Raw genomic sequence first — 16,128 nt, forward strand, 5'->3', positions numbered from 1 at the left:
GAGTCTTGGACCATGTAAAAGTTGGGTGAGAAAGAGGTACAGAGGGGTTGGCAACCCTGACCCCAGATGCTCCAATCGGATGCTTTTATCATTTTGGACAGTGGAAAGTCCAGAGGGCCAAGCTCTAGCTGCCTGGTACTAGCTCGTGGTTCAGCTAAAGGGACCAGCTTGGGAGAAGCTAATTTCTTCTTAGGTCAGGATGCTTCATTGTTTGGGAGTTAAGTTATATCCTGACTCTTAGGCAGTGCAAACATAAGTTCCATGCTTATCGAAGGCAACCCTGAAGCAAAGTAAGAACAGTAAGTAAGCATGAAGCGAGAGGTGTGAGGTCTCCTTCACCAGGCATAGGTCAGGTTAGGGGCGTTGGTATGAGGAACTAGTTTTAAGTCAGTTCAAAAACTGACTTCTCTGCATCAATCAGTAAATATGCTTTTGTACAGCTGTTGGAGATTCAGTCTGTAGTGACTGGAACTCCCTGGGATGAGCCTTACTTCGTCCTTGAGTGGCCTGCTTTCTTTGACCATGAGACCCAGAACACCGACACTAGTTGGACCATAGTCACGGGCCTCCTCATTACATCATAATAGTCAAGCTGTGATGTCATCGCAGAGCACCCGCTCAGTACATTTTGGAAGTGATACCATATATGAAGGATTCGGCATGAGAACCAGACCCCCAGGGAGAGGTAGGTGGAGGCTGTGCAGGGGTTCTGTGATCCTAGCCTCTTTCCCAACTTGGACATCTTAGTTTGGTGTGGGTCCACCTGAACTTTTTCTTTAATGTAGCTTTTACTGTTTCAAATCCATCCCAAATTCCCAGCACCTGCACTTGTGACTATTCAGCCTTTCAGCTCCCTTGAACTCTGGCATTTCTTAGGAGAGGAGACACAGAAAACTGGACAGAAACTGAACATGGTCATTTGGTTACAGAGTAGAGTCAGACTTCTGTGTCCCTCAAATATATAACTTTAAGAAAGTAGATACAAAATTAGGCAAAAAGTGAACATTTGGGGCTGGTGAGATGGCTCAGTGGTTAAGAGCACTGACTGCTCTTCCAGAGGTCCTGAGTTCAAATCCCAGCAACCACATGGTGGCTCACAACCATCTGTAATGAGATCTGATGCCCTCTTCTGGTGTGTCAGAAGATAGCTACAAGTGTACTTACATGTAATAAATCTTTTTTTTTTTAAAGTGAACATTTATAGGTTGGGAAAATGCAAATCAGTTATAGTTTGTTTTTAAGCTGATGAAAAATTACCTACCCGGGAAACGGTTTTCTATGTTTGGATACAAAATCAGATTGAACTTTTTTGTTTTGTTTTGTTTTGTTTTGTTTTTTTGTTGTTTGTTTGAAACTAGGTCTCACTATGTGGCCCTGGCTGTCCTCAAACTCAGTATGTAGACCAGGATGTCCTGGAACTCACAGAGATCCTCCTGCCTCTGCCTCCTGAGCAGTGCACTACCACTGGTTCGTGTGTGTTCAAGACCCACACATTGAGGCAGAGTGTCCTCTTGTGGACATGGCACCCATCTTCCAGGGTGTGGTTTTCATAGAATCAAACCTAGGTCATCAGGCTAGGAGCAGGACCCACTGAGTTGTCCCCACCCCGTTGCCCTGACAGGTAAATGACACTATAAAGAATAAGGTGCTGAACTATGGTGGTGCATGCCTTTAGGCCCAGCACTAGGGAGGCAGAGGTAGCTGTATCTCTTGAGTTCGAGGCCACCCTGGTCTGCAGTGAGTTCCAGGATGGCCAAGGTTACAGAAAAACCCTATATGGAAAAAAAGAAAAACAAACAAGCAAACAAAAAAAGGATTTTAGTTTTCTAGCATAATGTTCATTTTCAGGTGAGGGTAATCAGACAAAATTATCTTTACACGTTGTGATCGTCATGGAGTATCCCCCAAAGAAGACTACAGGACACAAGTTTAAGCCAACATCAAGTCTCTCAGTCAGCTGGTGACTATACTAGATATTCAGGGTCCCAGTATAGCTCTGATCCTTTCTCAGGGTGAGCTTTTAAGCAAAAAGTCCTTGTCCTCAGTTACCATACTCTAGTTAACAAGAACAGTTATAAGTGGAACAAAAATAACTAAAAAGCAAGGTTAGTATATCTTGAGCCAGAGCTATATCGACTTTAATGGACTAGGCCCTTGTTTTAGTTTTGGCAGGAGGTGCTGTCTATGTGCTGAGTCTTACAGGCTGAATGGTACTTCATCAAGGAGTCAGTTGTGCTAAGATGTGGGGCCTGTTACAGTGATTGTTATAAAAAAATTTCAGAGCAGGGATAATGGCTCACACCTGTAATTCTAACCCTCAGGAGGCCAACGGAGGATTACCTGGAGTTCAAGGCTAGCCTGGCAGGTGAGCCTTGGCTACTGTTGAGAATATGTCTTAAAAGACAATATTTTTGACAAACTCAGACAAACAGACTTTCATATTTGGTGTAAAGTATTAGACTAGGGATGCCAGAGCAAAATGGTGGGAATGAAGCATCTTGTTCTTTCTTTTCTTTTCATTTAACTAGTTAATTATTTTTTGTGAGTGTTCTGTTTTCAGCACTGGAGCTCCTAGAACCTTGAAGTTGCTAGGCAAGCACTCTATTACTGAGCCAAGACCAGAAGCCCGACCAGAAGCCCGAGATGAAGTCAGTAACTTAATTCTGAGCTCTTCTTGTACCTTACAGTCTCCTCCACCCCCTTGCTGGGTCTCACTGCAGCCCCCTGAACTTGGCCTTGAATGTGATCACTCTGCCTCTGCCCCTCGGAGTGCTGGGGTTCCAGCTGTGTGCCACTATGCCTAGTGTCATTGGACCGTCACGTGATTGTCCATACACATTCGCAGCTACGTCAGACTCTTCCTGTTAGGACAACAGTCACATTGTGTTAAAGACATTAACTGCCGCTTCCAAGATCTCCAGATAGCTGCATTGCAAGGCACTGGAGTTACTACTGCTGTTTTACTGCTGTACCATGGAAGGACAGTGTAGTCCAGAAACTGTTGCCATGGGATAAGAAGTTATTAATAGGCATAACTGAAAAGCACATAGGCACCGTGACTAAGCTCAGCCAATCTCAACATGTCTGTGGCAGCCATTGGCAACTGACAAGAGGGGAAGTTTGGTGAAGGGAGAATTAAAGGAAGGACAGATCAGTCTTAGTTAGCATTTCCACTACGTAGCCTTTCAAACGTTCCAGCAACCTGCCACCATGTTAACATGTTGCTGGGCTTCTCAATGCTTTACAAGAGGTCTGTTAAGAGAGAGACCCTGGAAATCCATAGGGTAATTGTTTCTCTGGTCAGCTAGTAAGTACCTTAGTCATTCAAAAGGAGGACACTTTTTTTTTTTTACTTTAATTTTGTTTTGTTTGTTTGTTTTCAGGACAGGGTTTTTTTTTTTTTTTTTTGTTTGTTTGGGTTTTTTTTTTTTTTTTTTGTCCTGGCTGTCCTAAAATGTACTCTGTAGACCAGGCTGGCCTCGAAGTCACAGAGATCCACCTGCCTCTGCCTCCTTAGTGCTGGGATCAAAAGTGTGTGCCACTGCACTTTGCTAGGACATTTTTTAAAAATGACCTTTTGTGTGTGTGTGCCTGGGTGCATACATATGTGTACGAATGGGCTCATGCTGTGGACAGTGTGTGGAGGTCAGAGGACAACTTCCTGGAGTCAATTCTCTCCTTCATGTGGGACCCAGGAAATGAACTGATGGTATTCAACCCAAGCCTTCGGGCTTGGCAGCAGATGCATTTACTGCCGAGACATCTTGCAAGCCTGAGAAAAAATTTCACCAAGGATGGGACATTAATATCTCTTGACTGTGTTATGAGCACCTGGTCTTAAGAACTGAGAAGGTTGTTATCCTGCTAAAGGCAAGTTCTTTTGTATATCTGAGCCGGATTGACTGCTAATTTTCACACCCAAGTTGACAGCAACTTCTCAGTCTGGAGGCTAAAACTCACAGTGGGCCTTTTGGTCGCATTGTCCAGAACAGGACCACAGGGGTTTCTTCTTTTTGTACTTTTTTTCCTCCCACCAAGCCCGTGTCTTGATTGTTTTACTTTGAAATGTTTGAGTATTTTGTGCCATGTGTATCTGTGCGCCACATGCATGCAGTGCCTTCAGGGGCCAGAAGAGGGGGTGCTAGATCTCCCGGAACTGGAGTTTCTGACGGTTCTGTGCTGGGAATCAAACGCTACTCCCCTGCAAGATCAACAACTATTCTTAACCAGTGTTCCTAACCACTAACTCTTTGGAGCGAATGTTTGAAAAATGACAGTTGTCACCTTTTAGATTTCTGCACTGCTAGTCCTTGTTGCCCAAAGCAATTTCTCAGCCTTTCCAGAGTCAGGTGTTTGGTTCCCACAGAAAGCTCTTCCCCCAGTTTTCAGCCATTCAGGCAAAGATTCTTCCCAAGCAACCCAGTTCAATAGAGTGTTCTGAAGGAATGGTCTGTCTGGGAATTAAGGGCTGCCCAACTGAAATGTTTTTACCTACCAAACAATGAACATTGTATTGTGATTCAGAAGAATGTCTTGTAAATATCATCAGCTCTGGTTCAAAGGTAGATAAAAGGTACCTTAGAATGGAGAGATGGCTCAGTGGTTAGGAGCACTGACTGCTCTTCCAGAGGTTCTGAGTTCAGTTTCCAGCAACCACATAGGATCTGGTGCCCTCTTCTGGTGTGTTTGAGGACAGCTACAGTGTACTCATAAAATAAATAAACATTTTTTTTTTAAGGTTTTGCCAACAAAGACTTGGGAGCCAGATATTGGGGTGAAAGTGTGCTAGCTCAGAGAGGCAGAGAAAACACCCAGCTGACCTTTCTTCACAGCCAAAGTCCCACCAGTAATGCTCCTCTCTCACGAAGTCTTTAAAAACCTTCAAATAGAATGTTCCTCCCTTATACTTCCTCTGGGTCTCTATATCTGTCTTTTAGATTCTCTTGTACTTTTTTTTTCCTTAATAATTCTAAGTTCACTTCCTGTCAACTGGTTGTCTACCTCTTGACATAAGGGTGATCCTGTTTACAATATTCCAGCAGAAACCTCTTGGATTAAAGGTGTGCGCTAGGGCTGGAGAGATGGTTCAGTGGTTAGAGCACTGTCTGCTCTTCCAGAGGTCCAGAGTTCAATTCCCAGCAACCATATGTGGCTCACAGCCATCTGTGACGAGATCTGCTGCCCTCTTCTGGTGTGTCTGAAGTAGATAACACGATCTTGGGGTTCCCAGTGTGATGAAAAGGAGCCCATTTTTCCTTGTTTACTCCCCACAATGCTTTTGCCAGGCACTTGAGGACATAGATGGCTTTTACTATTGAGACTGAGTTAGTGCAATGAGAAAAGGAATCGGAGGGAAATGATAGGCTAGCGACAGAAAATACAGCTCAGCATCAAAGCAGAGATGCTTAGATGTCCCTGCAAGGAGCTCTCCACAATCGGGCCTGTTGCCACTGTGCCCTGGGGCACCACCCATACCTTACCCCAGATAGAGGGGTAGGGATGTGTAAGGGAGTGTGTTGCTGGGGGAGGAGCTCACAAGGCTCCCCCCATTCCCTGAGGATGTATAAACAGTTAATAGTTGTTGAGATGAGGGAGACACTTAATTCATTAGTACAGCCATTGATAAATTGCTCACACTTCTGTAAGCAACCCAATTAAAGTCTGATTCACCAGCTGGGTGGTGGTGGTACAAGTTTATAATCCCAAAACTCAGGAGGCAGAGGCAGATGATCTCTGAGTTTTAGGCCAGTCTGGTCCACAGATCAAGTTTCAGGACAGCCAAGGCTACAGAAAGAAACACTGCCTTGAACACACACACACACACACACACACACACACACACACACACACACCATTCACCAAGCTATTCTTGGGTGGAGTCATCTCTTTGGCCACCTTTGTTATCCATTTGGAGTTTCTGTTAAGAATTTTTTTTTAACTTATGGGGGTACGGGGAACAGCATGGGACATGTATGTCTCAGCACACGTGCTCACATGGTCTAGAAAAGGCTGGAGTTACAGGTGACTGATGGGTGTGCTAGGTTTGAGGAACCTAACCCGGGCCCTCTCCAGAGCAGCATATGCTCTTAATCTCTGAGCCATCTTTTCAGCCTCCGTTTGTTCTTTTCAAGAAAAGTTTGTGTGACATTAGGTAAGGAAGAGCCAGTGGTGAGGTCTCTGAATACAAGCCAAGGCTGACGATGCCTTTTAAGTGACCCAAATAATCGAGATTGGGCCTTTTCAAATGTCAACAACACGAGTCACTTCACAAGTGCTGTTTCCAAGTAAGATGGGAAATCCTAAATATTCTAAATTTGGTTGAGAACTTTGTACCCTGTGGGAAATATGGTTTGATGTTGTTACACCCTAACAGCGAAACCCAGAGCATTTCGTCATTGAGAACACTTTTGCCAAATTGACCTCAGAAGTGGCCGAAGTCTCCGGGTACTTATGATGCTTGTCTTTCTGGGGGCTAAACATCTGACCCTCGGGCACATTCTCGGTGGTTTTAAGAGTTTCATCCTGGCTGCCGCTGCTGGTGGCGCTTGTGCTCCAGTTTAAGACTGATGGTAGATATTTTAAAAGGTCTTCCGAAGGGCTTCCTGCGGGACCAGTTCTGTAAAGAACGTCGAAAGGACCACAGAATGCAGAGGTCCACTGCAGGGGCTTTGCCCAGGAAGACATGTTCCCAGCCCCACGCGCCTACACTGACCGGTTCCCTTCAGCCAATTACAGGCCTCGGCCGGGACCCGCGCAGCCAATGGCCGACCCAGTACGTTGTGCCGATGCCCGCCCACCAATCCCGACCTCGGCCCCGCCTCCGCCTCCAAGCCGCACTGGTAGGGGCGGAGCGCCTCGTTCTAGGGGCGGGGGGCAGCGGCGGTCCAGGGCTTCGCGTGGCCCGGGGTGCCAGGAGTCGGGCGTGCCGCAGCCCCTCTCCCTCTTGGATCCCTTGCCCTCTTCCCCCTTCCCGCCCTGCCCCGCGGTGCGAGGCTGGGAGCCGCTGCCCGGGGCCGCGCCGTGGTGAGTGACCGACCCCCCCCACCCCCGCCCCCGCGCCTGCCTCCCGGACCTCCGACCCTCAGAGCCCCATCCTCGTGGTGGGAGGAGAATCCTCCGTTGGAAGTCGTCGGGTTATGTTCCCCTTTCCTCCCCTGGACTTTCGAATCACTGTTGTAACTGGGGAAGGCTAAGGAGTGCGTGTGGGGGGATGGGAAAGGTTGGGTTGGGACGCCCTCTGCGAGGATGCAGGTTCACCTGCCTCCTGGAGCTCACCGCCCCAAGTGCTGCAACTTTTTGTTCTCTGACCCAGTTCCGGGCCCTTCAGACTGCCTCCGGGGCTTCCCCTGTCCCCATGACTACCTCCTGGCGACCTCAACAGGCATATACAACTAGACCTCACTTATGGGGAGCACTGCCATTTGGGAATGAAAGGATTAAAACAAACAACTGGCCCCGACTCTTGTGCCCCTCCATACTGAGAAAACCGGGAAACAACAATCCTCACAGCTTCTTGATGTTACGTCCCTATCCCAGACTTGTCAGCTGGAAGAAAACTCAAGCTTGAGACTTGTCTGAAAAGTCACTGTGGGCCTAGATCGATGTATATATAGTATGAGTCTTCGTCATCTGTTTCAAATCCATTTATAATATTAGGGTAGGTACATAGCAGTAGTTGCAAAAGCCAGAAATCAAAAACATTAAGATCCATGAATTATCCTAAACCTTACAATTGAAAATTAATTTCACCAGTGTTTGGTGTATTATTTAACTCATCCTTTTAGTAGTAACGGCACCCTGAGAACATTTTAAAACTTAATACCTGTGTCCCAGTCCATTGATCAGAAGGGAATGGGGAGGGTGGCCTTTTAAGTTCCCTGGTAATTCACGTATGCCACTCTAGGTGAGAGCTAATACTCACTTTGATCATGTTTTTTTCCAGTTTGGCATTCTTCAAAGTGAAGTGAGATTGGACCTTTGGAAGCTAAGTTGGAATACACTTCAGTCTTCCACAGTTGCCTTGCCCACTCCTAACTGGGCAGGCTTTGAATGCATATTCTTGAGTTAGTCTCTCCAAAGCATTTAATGACTGTGTTTGTACAGTTTTACTGTGTAGCTCACGCTGGCCTCAAATTTGTGATCCTCCTGCCTCAGCATGCTGAGATGTCTTAATTTCCGTATTTTAATGCTGTGCATGATGTTTTAATTAAGTTATTATACAGATATCCAGAGATGACCCAGAAATGGGCAGTTGTGTGGGTCATAAACAGTAGGAGAAGCACACTGTTTCAAGCATGACAACTGAATAAAGCCAGTGTGTCGCACCAGACGGTGACTAACCTTGAGTATCCAGGACACTGGGTATTGATCATGTAATCTAGTGGGTCACTTAAAACAGGCTTCTGAACCATTTAGCACCTTTTCCATCCCATCTGGTACCACAGGTACCCTGTCCTGTCTTGTCTCCCACTCTTTCCGTTCACATTTACATTACGTTGCTTGTTCACTTTTAAGCAAGATATCACACTGCCTTCACTAAGTTAGGAAGACTCATAAAGCAGAGATTTGAAGCTGACCTCTTGGCAGTGATGTCTCTGAGTGCAAGTGTGACTTGTACTGGGCATACATTCTTAAGTCATAAATTTCAGAAGGTCTGACTCTTAAAAAGATTGATTTGTGTGTGTCTGTGAGTTTGTGTGCACTGCATACAATCAAGCCCATGGAAACTAGAGGACTTTGGATCTCCTGGAACTGGAGTTAGACGTGGTTATGAGTCACCCAGTAGGGGTGCTTGGAACTGAACCTGTGCCGAGCCATCTCTCCATCCCAAAGTTCTGTGATTTTTATTTGATTCCCAAAGAAGTGGATGATCTAAAAAGTTCAGAAGCACGAAAGCATCACAAAAGTCCTTAAGGCCCCTAACACTGTATCACCCAGACATACCTTCGGCTCTTGTTTGAATAAAGACTTAGGAAACGATCAGGAACATGTCCCAGTTTCTGCTTTGTCTTCTGTTTTAGTACAAGCCTATGTTCAAGTGAACATTCCAAAGTCCTCCCCCTCCCCATACCAGTGAATGGACAGCATCTAAATGTCAAGTTTAGGCTGCTTGTCCTTTCTGTGTGGCTGGGGACGTTAGAAATCAAAGGGAGGGAAGAGTGTTACCAGTGCATCTTTTAAATTAATGACTAAGCAGAATAATATATCTGGCAACTGTAATGAGGATTCAGGTGTGATTATTCATAATAGATTTACTACCACCCTCCAGTTTGGATTCTCTTTCTCCATCCGGTCCAAAATGGAGGCAAAAGGATACTGTGTTAAGAACACTGGTCTATTATCCTTGTCAGTCTTGCTTTTGAGACAGTTCCTTTACATTGTGCCATTGTGCCCCTACTTGTCATTCTAATGAGCCATCCTGGTTGTAGTGTGCTCCTGACAGACAGATTCTTCCAGAGAATTACCAGCTATACAGCGAAAGTTGATTCTAGCTGGGAATAGTGGTACATGCCTTCAGTCTCAGCGCTTGGGAGGCATTTATGTTAGGAAAAGTCACAGGGCACCAAGTCACGGCACCAATGTTAGGGGAAGGATGAAGAGAGTGGGGGGCATATGGCCCATGGAGGTGTGGCAAAGCCGGGGGGCAAGGGAGATGCCTCTGAGGGGCCCATATTGGGAATCCCTTCCCTGAGGGACCAGCCACAGGATGGTATAGTGTAGAATAATAGAGTTTATTCAGGTCATGGGAGAGTTAAGAGGGTGGCAGAGGCAGAGAGAGAAAGAGAGAGAAGTAGAGGAGTAGAGGCAGGCCATGAGCACGTGGGAGAGAGGGGGGAAGGGAAGGGAAGAGGAGGGGTAGGAGGGAGAGCAAGGCTGCAAGAGCACAAGAGCAAGAGAGGCCAAGAGAGAGAGGAGGGGGCAAGCAGCCCCTTTTATAGTGTCAGGTCACTGGGTGGAGCATACCTGGCTACTGCCAGGTAAATGAGGGGTGGGGTTTACCTGGCTGTTGCTAGGTAACTGAGGGGTGGGGTTTACAGAATCCCAACAATTTATCCCTCAGAGACATATCTATAGCCTAGTTTTTCTTTTCCATTTTAGTTTACACGTATGTCTGTTCTTCACATGCATGCAATGCCTACAGAGACCAGAAGAGGGCATCAGGTGTTCTGGAACTGGAGTTACAGATGGCTGTGAGCCATCTGGCAGATGTTAGAACTGGACCTATGGCCTCTGAAAGCACAGTCATCTCTCCAGCCTATATATATATATATATATATATATATGCAGCAAGATTCATTCTGAAATAGTTTCAAAACCTCAAAATACAGAATATAAAATGGGGCTGGATCTGTTTGTAGCTCGTTGTTAAACTGCTTGCCCACCAGAAGACTGACTTCTACCCAGTTTAGACTTCCCAGGTAGGATAAGAAACTGTGCCTTAGGTGAAATAGCTAAGGACAAATAGCATTCTAGAAAACAGGGAAGCTGCTGCTATCCTCAAGTCTGCTATACAACAAACCTCCATCTCCCAAAGCTGCTGTTTCTGACTTTATACTACTCAGCACTCAACAGATGCTTGGTGACGATATGTAACTTCTGTAGTCACAGCATTCTTTACAGAGGAGGGAAGTGGAGCAGAGAGTCGTCAGGGTTTCAGTGACTTACCCAGAGCTAGATGCTAAGTCGCGGGAGCTTAGAATCCTTAAGCTGCTTCCACTTAGACCTGCCTCCTCAGCTGGAAAGTACCCTTTAAGTATAATGCTTTTAGGATCTGCATGGCGTCTGGTCTGTTAGATTTGATCACCAGAAGCTATGGCAAACAAACACTAAAATGAATGTTCACTTTCGTAATCTTAAAGCTTCAAGGGGGCTGGCTCAGCATTTAGGAGCACTTGTTGCTCTTGCAGAGGACCCGGGTTTCATTCCCTTAACTACATGACAGCTTAGAACCAACTGTAAGTCCAATTTTAGGAGATCTGATGCCCTCTTCTAATCTTCGAGGGCACCAAGCACTCACACGGTACATATGTACATGCAGATAAAATTTATAAAATAAAACCTAACTAAGAAAAACCTTTATAAAGTAAAGCCCTTAAGACTTGACCTTTTGGAACATTTACCTAGGCTGGAGAAGGTCTCCAAAGAAGTGAGAACAGTATATGATGTTTTTGTAGACTGGAGATTTGTCAGTTAATTAGTTGCATTTACATGGGAATCTTATCCTATCCTGGCCAGACCAGAAATAATATAAACACCAATGGGATTCCTCAAGAATAAAGTGTGATGAGATTAAGTATCTCTAATATGTAAGGAGGGAGCTGAATTAAAATGCTACAGAATGGGGTGGATGGAGATGGCTCAGTGGTTAGAGCACTCACTGCTCTTCCAGAGGTCCTGAGTTCAATTCCCAGAAACCACATAGTGGCTCACAACCATCTGTGGTGGGATTCAATACCCTCTTTGGGTGTACTCACACAAATAAAATAAATTAATTAAAAAAGGAAAAAACAAACACTAAAAAACAAGTAACAGAATATTCACAGAGCAGATTTTGCCAGGCATTGAGGAATGAGTAGGTCCCCTTGCCCACAGCGCTGGGAGCTAGCTGTACTGTTTAATAAACCTGCCCCGCTGGTTTGAGAAGGCTGGACTGAAGAGATAAGAGCGGGAGCTCTTTTGTCCCTTGTGTTGTAGGCTATTAAAGGGGAGGGGTCATCTCTGGGCTCCTCAGGGAGAGAATTAACCTTTATTAAGGTGACCTGAAGGGGAAAACTGCCCTCTACAAGATCTAACCCAAGGGGAGTAAGGTTCTTTTATACCAGAGTTTTGGCCTCTAAGTCTTCCTACTGAGATGGGGAGAATATGTAGAGTTTAGGGCTTTAATGTACAGTTTCCTGTTTCCAGTTCTCCCGTGGCCATTAGGGCTGGGCAGAGTATCCCCACCCTGTTTTGTTGTTGCTTGCTTTCTGTATGTTTTGAGATAGTTTTATATAGTTCAGGCCGTCCTTGAACTCCTGGTCCTACTGACTGTCTCTCAACAGCTGGGATTGTAGGTGTGTACTCCTGTGCCTGACTTGATAGGTTGTTTCCCTGTCTTCACGTTCTGGAAGTAATCCGAGACTATTAGGCACTAAAGAGTAATTCTGAGATGACAGCACGAGGCTCTGGGCTTGTGGTTAAGTACAGTCTGAGCACTGGTCCATGAACTTAAAGGTCAGAGTTGAGGGGTGGCTCTCAGAAGCAAACTGAAGTTGGAACAGTAAAGGCTGTGGGAAGATAACCTTTTTCCTTAGCCTCTAAAGACAAGATTTTTGTCACATGGCTTAGGGTCAGTTTTATCCCAACCTTTATGGACCTTGTGTTTAATACAAAGAAACAGGAATTACAGCAGGTTCTGATGACATGATTGTGAAAATTGAGAAACGATTTAAGCATTTTAGGAGCAATATAACATGATTCAAATAGAAACTTGTTTGGTTTCAGCCATTTGGTAAAATTAAATGTTGATGGAACTGTTTCTTTTCTTGGCAGCTGTCTCTGAAGGATACAAATCAGAGCATGCCATGAGTCCTAATAAAGATGCCAGCAGTCTCCACAGCTCAGCAGCAGGGCTTGTCTGTCTCCCGCCAGTCTCCGAGGAGCTACAGCTTGTGTGGACTCAAGCTGTCCAAACCAGTGAGCTGGACGGAAATGAGCACCTGCTGCAGGCCTTCAGCTACTTCCCCTACCCGAGCCTGGCAGATATCGCTCTCCTCTGCCTGCGGTATGGGCTGCAGATGGAGAAGGTAAAGACCTGGTTCATGGCCCAACGTCTCCGCTGTGGCATTAGCTGGTCATCTGAAGAGATAGAAGAGACTCGAGCCAGAGTGGTGTACCACCGAGATCAGCTCCTTTTCAAGTCTCTTCTCTCCTTCACACATCACGCTGTGAGGTCCCCACAGGAGATGCCTCCAGTGCCCACTTCAGAGCAGGTTGCTCTTGGACTGAGTCCTCTGGCGCTTAGTGAGCCCACTCAGATGAAAGGATTGAAGGTTGAGCCTGAAGAGCCCTCTCAGGTATCTCAGCTGCCACTGAATCATCAGAAAGTTAAAGAGCCTTTGATGATGGGCAGCAGAACATTCTCCCACCAATCAGATTGTCAGGATCTTCAGACCAGTGGCCTCTCTAAGGAGCAGGCAGGCGGGGGTCCTGACCAGTCATGTGGCGGAGGGACTGCTTCCTGGAATCACTCCATAGCTGTCCATAAGCCAGATAAGTCCCCATTGATCTCATTACTTGAAAGCAGTTGTAAGGAGGAATCCGAACCTAATGGAACACCTCCATCTTTCTCTGTCTCTTCTCCCTCTTTCCAGGTATTGGCTAATGGAAGCACTGTTACCCCTAAACCCCTCCAGCCTTTGGGTTATATCCCACAGTCATTCTCACCTAGTGAGAAGGCGCTGCCTCCACAAGGAGAACCACTCTGGCCCCAGAGGCTACAGGATAACTCAGTACCAAGTAGGGGTGGCCCCACAGAATACCTTTCCCCAGATATGCAACACCAGCGAAAGACTAAGCGTAAAACCAAAGAACAGTTGGCCATCCTCAAATCCTTTTTCCTGCAGTGCCAATGGGCACGGCGAGAAGATTACCATAAATTAGAACAGATTACTGGTTTACCTCGACCTGAGATCATTCAGTGGTTTGGTGATACACGCTATGCCTTGAAGCATGGACAGCTGAAATGGTTTCGGGACAATGCAGTAATTGGTACCTCTACTTTTCAAGATCCAGCCATTCCCACACCACCAACACGTTCCTTGAAAGAATGGGCCAAGACACCACCTCTACCAGCCCCACCACCCCCACCAGATATAAGACCTTTGGAGAGGTACTGGGCAGCCCACCAGCAGCTGCAGGAAGCTGACATCCTTAAACTGAGTCAGGCATCAAGATTAAGCACTCAGCAAGTGCTGGACTGGTTTGACTCTCAATTGCCTAAGCCAGCAGAGGTGGTGGTTTGTCTAGATGAAGAGGAAGAGGAGGAGGATGAAGAACTGCCAGAAGATGGTGAGGAAGAAGAGGAGGAGGAGGAAGATGATGATGATGATGATGATGATGATGATGTAATCATACAGGACTGAGGGAGGCTGAGGCAAAGGGGAGTCTATTACTGAAATATTAACCAACTTAGTGACTATTCAAACCTTTTTTGAAATTGCTCTTGTAAAAAGTTTTGTGTTCTTGAGTGGGTAATGTGACAGTAGACTGGAGAGGGTAACCAGGATAGACTCAAGTATTAGATCAACACAAATCCAATTCTCCAACCTCCATGTAGAGAGAGTTTGGGATCTGGGCAAACTAATGGCTGAAAAGAGCCGTTGTTCTGTAGGACTCTTAAGTCATGCCTCAGCCCCACATCTACAGGGAACCCGAATGGAGAGAAGTGTTGGAATCCAGTTGATCGCAGTGCACCTCAGCATTTGTCAGAATTTGTGTGCCTGTCCTGTCTGAGCACATGTCCAAAGCACATTGCAGCTAGTGTTTGCAGTGCCCTTGTTTTGTAATAGACACGTCCTCAGACCCCTTTGATTTGTCACTAATTCACAGCAGACTGTCCTTGCTTTAGACACTGTGACCAATCTGCTCTCTACCATTTTCTTTCTCTGAAATCCCCCTTTGCTCACTGTTATCTCAGGGTAAATCTTTATATACAGAGTCTGTGGGAATTTTTTAATAATCAGAGTGTGACTATTAGTCTGTCTATTTATTAGAGGCGGGAATGGGCCAGGGATGGTCCTTGTAACTACTATACTTGGCAGGTAGAGGCAGGGAGATCAAGTATTTAAGGCCAGCCTTGACTACATAGGAAGGTAAAGGCCAACCTGGACTATGTGAGGATCAGTTTTTGATCATCACAGTGTGACAGAGAAGGGTGGTGGGGTGGTTACAGGTTTGGATTTAGAAACCTAACACTACTTTCTGCCTAGATTGATATAGATTGTTAGGTTGGTTTTTTTTCTTTTTTTACTAGTGCTTCAGTTTGTATCTAACAAGAGATGTTTCCCTCTTTATAGGATCTGTCTTGTGGACAGAAGGACCATGGTCTTCTAACTCAATGATATTCTAGAACGGGGAATCACTGGTAACAATTGGTTAGTCATCTGAAAGTAGAGTGCAAGCCCCAAATTGCTAAAATGATTTTTAAAAGGCCAAAAATAAAATTGTTTCTCTTCTCCACTTTGCCACTCTTGTGTCTAAAAATATATCTCTGTCTATCCACCCCGTCATTTATTAATGTGAGTGTACACTGTAGCTGTCTTCAGACACACCAGAAGAGGGCATCTGATCCCACTACAGATGCTTGTGAGTTACCATGTGGTTAACCGCTGAGCCATCTCTCCAGCCCCATCTTCATTTTTTAAATGCTTGCCTTGAACTCACTGTGAAGCCACGCCTGTTGTTGAACTGCTCCTCCTGTTTCCATTCCTAAGCGCTATGTGTAAGTGTGTACCATCGTGCTCAGCTTATGCAGTGCTGGGGACCAAACAAGTCCCCTGTGTATGGTAGACAGGTACTCTGCCAGCTGGGCTGCATCTGTACCTAGCCTGAGTCTAGGGATGTAATGTGGCCAAGTCCATTAACATCTGACTTAATGGCTGATGTGTAGCTCAGCGATAGACCTTTTACCTAGCAGGTGTGACACAAGCCCTAGCACAACTTTAAACTTATTTTTGGGTTAGTATACTTTTATTATTTTTTAAAGAGTCAATCAGTACACACTGCAGTAAATAAAAATAGAAAAATAGAAGACAGTAATTCAGCATCTGTTGACACACACATGGTTTTCAGCAGTCAGGACAAGATTTATTGGTCCTTCAGCAGTGACAGCAGGTTGTAACTCCACTTGCTCATCCTACCGTTCTAGAAACCGTTTTATTAAGAGTTGCAGTAGCCATAAAAGGGGTATATTTTTAATGATTTTTTTCCTCTTTATTAGTCTATATATCTTACTAATTGGAAATCTACCTATTGTTGTAACAGCAAAATCAAAGCTGGAAATGTATTCTACCTATGTTTGGACAAAGGGAAATGAAAGCATTTCATAGTAGCTGGATGCAGAGCAAACAATAGGTAAAAGTATAATGC

The 16,128-nt window shown here is 45.4% G+C and overlaps 1 protein-coding gene across 1 annotated transcript; it reads left to right on the forward strand.

The window, feature by feature from the left end:
* Positions 1-6,991: 6,991 nt before the first annotated feature.
* On the forward strand, positions 6,992-14,123 carry HOMEZ (homeobox and leucine zipper encoding; the record flags this gene model as incomplete). Its single annotated transcript, XM_080926590.1, has 2 exons — positions 6,992-7,023; positions 12,532-14,123. Exon 2 carries the CDS (start codon positions 12,564-12,566, stop codon positions 14,121-14,123), a length of 1,560 nt encoding a protein of 519 aa, XP_080782716.1. The 5' UTR covers positions 6,992-7,023; positions 12,532-12,563.
* Positions 14,124-16,128: the final 2,005 nt, after the last annotated feature.

Source organism: Micromys minutus (genome assembly GCF_963924665.1).
Source record: "Micromys minutus genome assembly, chromosome: 12".
Lineage (NCBI taxonomy): Eukaryota > Metazoa > Chordata > Mammalia > Rodentia > Muridae > Micromys > Micromys minutus.